Source organism: Corapipo altera, unplaced genomic scaffold (assembly GCF_003945725.1).
Source record: "Corapipo altera isolate COAL_440 unplaced genomic scaffold, ASM394572v1 136, whole genome shotgun sequence".
In the NCBI taxonomy this organism is placed as follows: domain Eukaryota; kingdom Metazoa; phylum Chordata; class Aves; order Passeriformes; family Pipridae; genus Corapipo; species Corapipo altera.
Genome location: NW_020885109.1, coordinates 98,179 through 105,193, shown reverse-complemented (window position 1 = coordinate 105,193; position 7,015 = coordinate 98,179). Strand labels below are relative to the sequence as shown.

The window sequence follows — 7,015 nt, the reverse complement described above, 5'->3', positions numbered from 1 at the left end:
CGTGTCCCCCCCACCTGCCTGGTACAGCCCCTCTGCCCTGCCCAGCCTGGCAGGGGACACGTGTCCCCCTCTGTCCCCCCCGCCTGCCTCTGTCCTGGGGCTCAGAGCGGGGGTGCAGTGGCTGCCACGGCCACCCCATGTCCCTGCTGACCGTGTCCCTCCTCGGCCGTCCCCTGCAGAAGGACTGCACCCCCCGCTGCGAGTTCGACCAGTTCCAGTGCAAGAACGGGCACTGCATCCCCATGCGCTGGCGCTGCGACGCCGACGCCGACTGCATGGACGGCACCGACGAGGAGAACTGCGGCACCGGCGGTAACGGCAGCGCCGCGGGGGCCCCGGGGCTGGACGTGTCCCACCACCCCCCCCGTCGTGTCACCTCTGTCCCTGCTCCCCTGTGTGTGTCTGCCCCACTCTGCCCGGTCCCTGGGCACACACGGACACAGATCCGAGCCCTGGAAACCCCCCAGTCCTGGGGACTCCCCCTCCCACCCCATCCATGCTGGAAGTTGGAATCGCGGCCCCGGGCTGGGGTTTTGGCAGCGGGGCAGCGTGGGCTGACGTGTCCCCTCCTGTGTCCCCTCCTGTGTCCCCTCCTGTGTCCCCTCCTGTGTCCCCTCCCGTGTCCCCTCCTGTGTCCCCTCCTGCCCCGCTGTCACAGTTCGCACGTGCCCCCTGGACGAGTTCCAGTGCAACAACACCCTGTGCAAACCCCTGGCCTGGAAGTGCGACGGGGAGGACGACTGTGGGGACAACTCGGATGAGAATCCCGAGGAGTGCTGTGAGTGATGCCGCGGTGCCTCTGCCCCGAGCACCCCCTGTGCCCCGGGGATGGGGGGCAGTCCCGGGGCTCGGGCACCGCTGCGGGGACTGGGGGGACCTGTGGCAGCTCCTCTCGGGGGCTGGGGGGGCCAAGGGGAAGGAGGTGCCTCCTGTGAGGGAGTGGAGTCGCAGAGGGGCTGAGTGGGGTGAGGGGCTGGCGGTGGGGAGGGGGCTGGGGGGGCCGGGGCTGGGCGAGGAGAGGGCTCCCAGCAGCCGGGCAATTGTCTTTGCTTCAGTCTCTTTGCTTCAGCCTCCGGAGCCCGCTCGCCCGCGTGGGACAGCCCTGCCCAGAGAGCGGGCAGAGGCCGAGCAGCAGCTCGTGACAAGTGTGACAGCCTGGCTCTGGCGTCTCCTTTCACCGTCACCGTTTGTTTCTGTTTGCTGGTGCAGTGAAATTCCAGTGTCCCCCCAACAGACCGTTCCGCTGCAAGAACGACCGGGTGTGTCTGTGGATCGGTCGACAGTGCGACGGGATTGACAACTGTGGAGACAACACGGATGAGAAGGACTGCGGTGAGTGGGGCTGCCCGAGGGCACAGCCCTGCGCCCACGTGGCAGGGGTGGCAGGTCACCAGGTCACTGTGGCCCTCAGGGTGGTCCTCCCAGAGCTCAGGATTCAGCTCAGGTGGTGGGGTTCGCTTTGCCCACTCCTTCCTCCCAAAGCCGGGTTGTGGGTGCAGCACCTCGAGTCCCTGCCTGCTCCCTGCCCGTGCTGTTGGCACCCAGAGGGTCCCACAGGGATGGTGCCCAGGGACACAGGGGTCACAGGGACACGGGGGGTCACGGCCGCTGCCCCTCTCCCGCAGAGTCACCCACGGCCAAGCCCAAGAGCTGCAGCCAAGACAAGAACGAGTTCCTGTGCGGGAACAAGAAGTGCATCAGCGCCAACCTCCGCTGCAACTTCTTCGATGACTGTGGGGACGGCTCCGATGAGGAATCCTGCTCCCATGGTGGGTGGGGGGCCGGGGTGGGCGCTGGGGAAGCCGCCGTGACACGTGTGTGATTGATGGCACCTTCCCCCCGCAGAGCACAAGTCCTACGACTGCATGACCAACACCACCATGTGTGGGGACGAGGCTCAGTGTGTCCAGTCCCACTCTGCCTCGTACTGCACCTGCCGCAGGGGCTTCCAGAAGGTGCCGGACAAGAATTCCTGCCAAGGTACTTCCCACCGCTGCTGGGGATGGTTCGGGATTGGGCTGCTGGGTTTTGTGCTTGGCTTTTGCCAGTGAGATGTCATTTCACAGCTGTGGAGGGAGGGGCTGGGGCAGCAGGAATGGTGGTGTTGGGGCACAGGGACGGGGTCTGCAGGGGCACCTTCTGGGTCTCCCCCTGATCCCGTGTCCCACCGCCCAGACATCAACGAGTGCCTGCGCTTCGGGACCTGCTCCCAGCTCTGCAACAACACCAAGGGCTCCCACGTCTGCAGCTGCGCCAAGAACTTCATGAAGACGGACAACATGTGCAAGGCAGAAGGTCAGGAGGGAACAGGGACCCACAGGGGTTCTACATGTGCCCAGGACCCCCCGTGTGCCCAGGGCCTCCCGTGGGACCCCTCTGCTCTCCCCTCCATCCCCCTGCACCTCTGCCCACCCCTCTGGCACCACCAGTGCTGTCTGTCTGTCCCTGGCTGAGTCTCTGCTTCCAGTCCAGCCCATGCCAACCTCTCCTCCTCCTCCTCCTCCTGTGCAGGCTCTGAGCACCAGATCCTCTACATCGCCGACGACAACAAGATCCGGAGCATGTACCCCTTCAACCCCAACTCTGCCTACGAGCCGGCCTTCCAGGGCGACGAGAACGTGCGCATCGACGCCATGGACATCTACGTCAAGGGCAACAAGATCTACTGGACCAACTGGCACACGGGCAGGATCTCGTACCGGGAGCTGCCCGCCTCCTCCTCTGCCTCCACCGCCTCCAACCGCAACCGGCGCCAGATCGACGGCGGCGTCACCCACCTGAACGTGAGTGGGCTCTGCCGGGGGCACCGGGGATGGGCCGGCGGTGTCCTCCCCCCTCACCTCCCCCTGCTCTCTGCCCCACGCAGATCTCAGGGCTGAAGATGCCGCGGGGCATCGCCATCGACTGGGTGGCCGGGAACATTTACTGGACGGACTCGGGGCGGGACGTCATCGAGGTGGCGCAGATGAAGGGCGAGAACCGCAAGACGCTGATCTCGGGGATGATCGACGAGCCCCACGCCATCGTGGTTGACCCGCTGAGGGGGTGAGAGACCTGAGCCCTTCCTCCCTTCCCCTGCCCAGCCCTCTCACCTCGCTCCCCTCACCACAAGCCCGCGCGTGGTGGCAGCTCCCGATGCCCCAGCGTCACCCTCTGTGTCACCTCGAGTTGCCCCAGAGTTGCCTGGTGACTCCGGGACACTGTGGGAACAGCGTGGGAGGGTTCCTGCTGTTTCTGCATCAGGCTGTCCCATTCCCATGGGAATGACCTGCCTGTGTCCTTCCAGGACGATGTACTGGTCAGACTGGGGCAATCACCCCAAGATCGAGACGGCTGCCATGGATGGGACACTGCGGGAGACCCTGGTGCAGGACAACATCCAGTGGCCAACAGGTGAGCAGAAACCCCTCCTGTTGGAGGGGCACGAGGGGAGCAAAAGCCTCGATGGGGCCTTTTGTGTTGGGGAGGGTTGTTCTGGGGGCTCGGAGCCCCACGCCAGGAGGGTGCGGGGGTGGCAGGGGGGCTGCTCTGCAGGTCACTTGGTCAGGAGGGGCTCGGGGTGGGCTGAGGGCTCACTGGGGGCTGTGTCTCCTCAGGCCTGGCCGTGGACTACCACAACGAGCGGCTGTACTGGGCCGATGCCAAGCTCTCCGTCATCGGCAGCATCCGGCTCAACGGCACCGACCCCGTCGTGGCCATCGACAACAAGAAGGGTAAGCGGTTCCCGAGCCCCACGGGGGTCCCCAGCCCAGGATCCACCCTAAATCCCTGCCTCCACACGTCCCCTCTCGGCTTCCCCAGGGCTGAGCAACCCGTTCAGCATCGACATCTTCGAGGACTACATCTACGGCGTCACCTACCACAACAACCGCATCTTCAAGATCCACAAGTTCGGGCACAAGGCTGTCACCAACCTGACGTCCGGCCTCAACCACGCCACCGACGTCGTGCTCTACCACCAGTACAAGCAGCCAGAGGGTGAGTGTGAGCCCGGGACCCCCGCCCTGCTCCCAGGGTGTGAGGGAGCTGCTGGAGCTGACCCCTGGTGTGAGGTGCCAGGGGGTGAGGGGAGTGCTGGCAGCGCTTGGGAAGAGGGGACTGAGCCCCGCAGCTCTGTGCCCAAAGTGGGGGGGTCTGGGTGGGGCAGAGCAGGGGGGTTTGTGGGGTGGGTTGTGGGACGCCAACTGCAGTGGGGCACAGTCAGCTGGTGACCCCGGGGCATCGAGGGCTTTGGGGGTGTCCTAAAGGTGTTGGGGAGCAAGGAGGGCTGTGGGTCACCGTGCTCTCCCCACCCCACTGTCCTCACCACCCTGTCCCCTCCCCGCCTGCAGTGACCAACCCTTGTGACCGCAAGAAGTGCGAGTGGCTCTGCCTGCTGAGCCCCAGCGGCCCCGTCTGCACCTGCCCCAACGGCAAACGCCTGGACAACGGCACCTGCGTGGTCATCCCCTCGCCCACCGTCTCCCCGGTCGGTGGGTGACACCAGAGGAGGAGGAGGAGGAGGAGGAGGAGGAGGGAGGAAGGGGAGGAGAAGGGAGGTTGGGTCCCACCAGCGCGGTCCCGCTCACCCCCGTCCCCTCCATCCCTCCCTCCCAGTGCCCACCACAGACACGTGTGACCTGGTGTGCCTCAACGGCGGCAGCTGCTTCCTCAACGCCCGCAAACAGGCCAAGTGCCGCTGCCAGCCCCGCTACAACGGGGACAAGTGCCAGATCGACCAGTGCTCGGACTACTGCCAGAACGGGGGCACCTGCGCCGCGTCCCCCTCGGGTGAGCCGGGGGTGCCCGCCGGTCCCGGGAGGGTGGGTGGACGGATGGACGGACGGATGGACGGATGGATGGACGGACGGATGGATGGATGGATGGATGGATGGACAGACAGATGGGTGGGCAGCGGGCTGACGGCTCTCACCCGTCCCTCCTCAGGAATGCCGACCTGCCGCTGCCCCACCGGCTTCACCGGGCCCCGGTGCAACCAGCAGGTGTGCACGGACTACTGCCAGCACAACGGCAGCTGCACCGTGAACCAGGGCAACCAGCCCACCTGCCGCTGCCTGCCCACCTTCATCGGGGACCGCTGCCAGTACCGTGAGTGCCACCCATGCCACAGGGCAGGGACAGGAACAGGGCGGGGTGAGAGGAGAGGGCCCCACCCGTGGGAATGCTTGGGGACTCCATGGGACAGTGCTGGAGGGATTAAGTGCACTGGTGCCCCTCCCCTGGGGATACTTGGAGACCTTTGGGGACAGCACCTGGACGGGTCGGGCTCACAGGTCCCGTTCCCTCTTTTGCGGGTGCTTGGGGTCCCCTGGGGAAGCACCTCTGGGTTGGATTCCCAGGTCTCCCTCTTCCAGGGGCTGATATCTGTGGAACCAGGGTGGTGTGGTGCTCCGTGAGGGATCAGGGCCACCAACAGCCCTCTGGAGGGGCTGGCAGGGAGATGCCCACCCTGACCCTCCCCGTCCCCCACAGGGCAGTGCTTCGACTACTGCGAGAACGACGGCGTGTGCCAGATGACAGCCAGTGGTGCCAAGCAGTGCCGCTGCCCCCCTCAATTCGAGGGCGCCCAGTGCCAGGAGAACAAGTGCTCCCGGTGCCAGGAGGGCAAGTGCAGCATCAACAAGCAGAGTGGGGAGGTCTCCTGCACGTAGGTGCTGGGAATCATCAACCTGGAGGGAGGAAGAGGGGTGGTGGGCACAGAGACACCCGAGAAAACCCTGTGGCTGGATCTACGGGGATTGGCCACAGCTGGGTTGGTGATTCAGGGCAGATCAATCCAGGGCACCTGAGGGCCCTGGAAGGAGGAGGTGTCTCCTCAGAGCCCATCCTGGTGTCCCAGCAGCCGTGAGCTGTGCCAGTGGCATGAGCCAACAGCCAAATCCTGGGGGGCTGAGTTGGGGGGGGTACAGGGCATCCAGGGGGGCACGGGGCAGCCAGGAGGACCCACGGGACTGATCCTCTGTGCCCCACAGCTGCCCCGACGGGAAGATAGCACCGAGCTGCCTGACCTGTGACAACTTCTGCCTGCACGGCGGGACCTGCTCCATCGGGGACAAGACGCAGCTGCCCGAGTGCCTGTAAGAGCCTGGGGGGTGCAGGGGGGGACAGGTGGGCTGTTTGCCCCCCCCAGGACGTGACTGACACACCCCACTCTGTGTGCCCCCCACCCCACCCTGACCCCAGCTCTGTGCCCGCCTCTGCCTCCCTCCCTCCCCGCATGGCCCTGCCCCGCTAACCCCGGTGCTCTCCCTGCCCTCCCAGGTGTCCCGTGGGGGTGACGGGGCCGCGCTGCGAGGATTTCATCGTCAGCGAGCAGCAGAGCAGCCGTAAGTGGGGGCAGTGCTGTGAGCCCCCTGCCACCCCACCCCACCCCACATCACCCCGGGGGTCAGGGCCGTGTCGCTGTCGGGGATCCAGGGCTGCCCAGTGCCCCCATGCAACTCCTGAACCCCGTTTCGTGGTGGAGGGGGCACAGGGCCAGCCCAGGTGGGGGGATGTGAGCACCGACCCCCCCCCCCGCAGGCTCTGACTGTTCCTGTCCCCTCCTCCTGCAGGAACAGCCTCCATTGTCATCCCCATCCTGCTGCTCCTCATCCTGCTCACCGTGGTGGCTTTTGTCTGGTACAAGTGGAGAATTAAAGGGTGAGTTGGGAGCCCTCGGTGCCAGCTGTGAAAGCCTCGAGGGCGTGGGGCAGCTGTGGGGCATCACTGGCACTGACCCTCTGCGTCCCCCCACCCAGTGCCAAGGGCTTCCAGCACCAGCGGATGACGAACGGTGCCATGAACGTGGAGATCGGGAATCCCACCTACAAGATGTACGAGGGGGAGCCCGACGACGACGTGGGGGAGCTGCTGGACGCCGACTTCGCCCTGGACCCCGACAAGGTGAGGCACTGTCAGCTGCAGGGGCTCCAGCCTGGGGTGGGGGGTGCAGGGAGGGCACGTGCTGGGTGTGGGGGGCACTCTGCTGTGGCAGTGCAGGGGGGGGCTCTGAGGGGTTGAAAAAGCTTCAGGG

At 66.1% G+C, this 7,015-nt stretch overlaps 1 protein-coding gene across 1 annotated transcript in view; it reads left to right on the top strand.

Annotated features, from left to right (window-relative positions):
- Positions 1 to 7,015, top strand: part of LRP1 (LDL receptor related protein 1) — a gene marked incomplete at its 5' end in the record, with an annotated part of 70,042 nt that overhangs the window by 50,301 nt on the left and 12,726 nt on the right. The window contains 19 exons of the mRNA XM_027669841.1: positions 180 to 312; positions 659 to 778; positions 1,210 to 1,332; positions 1,626 to 1,769; positions 1,846 to 1,980; positions 2,176 to 2,295; positions 2,512 to 2,783; positions 2,867 to 3,045; positions 3,287 to 3,393; positions 3,597 to 3,713; positions 3,802 to 3,978; positions 4,332 to 4,472; positions 4,597 to 4,770; positions 4,927 to 5,088; positions 5,473 to 5,647; positions 5,973 to 6,077; positions 6,262 to 6,326; positions 6,555 to 6,642; positions 6,741 to 6,921. Coding sequence (XP_027525642.1) covers positions 180 to 312; positions 659 to 778; positions 1,210 to 1,332; positions 1,626 to 1,769; positions 1,846 to 1,980; positions 2,176 to 2,295; positions 2,512 to 2,783; positions 2,867 to 3,045; positions 3,287 to 3,393; positions 3,597 to 3,713; positions 3,802 to 3,978; positions 4,332 to 4,472; positions 4,597 to 4,770; positions 4,927 to 5,088; positions 5,473 to 5,647; positions 5,973 to 6,077; positions 6,262 to 6,326; positions 6,555 to 6,642; positions 6,741 to 6,921 — 2,718 coding nt within the window. The remainder of the gene's footprint in view (positions 1 to 179; positions 313 to 658; positions 779 to 1,209; positions 1,333 to 1,625; positions 1,770 to 1,845; positions 1,981 to 2,175; positions 2,296 to 2,511; positions 2,784 to 2,866; positions 3,046 to 3,286; positions 3,394 to 3,596; positions 3,714 to 3,801; positions 3,979 to 4,331; positions 4,473 to 4,596; positions 4,771 to 4,926; positions 5,089 to 5,472; positions 5,648 to 5,972; positions 6,078 to 6,261; positions 6,327 to 6,554; positions 6,643 to 6,740; positions 6,922 to 7,015) is intronic.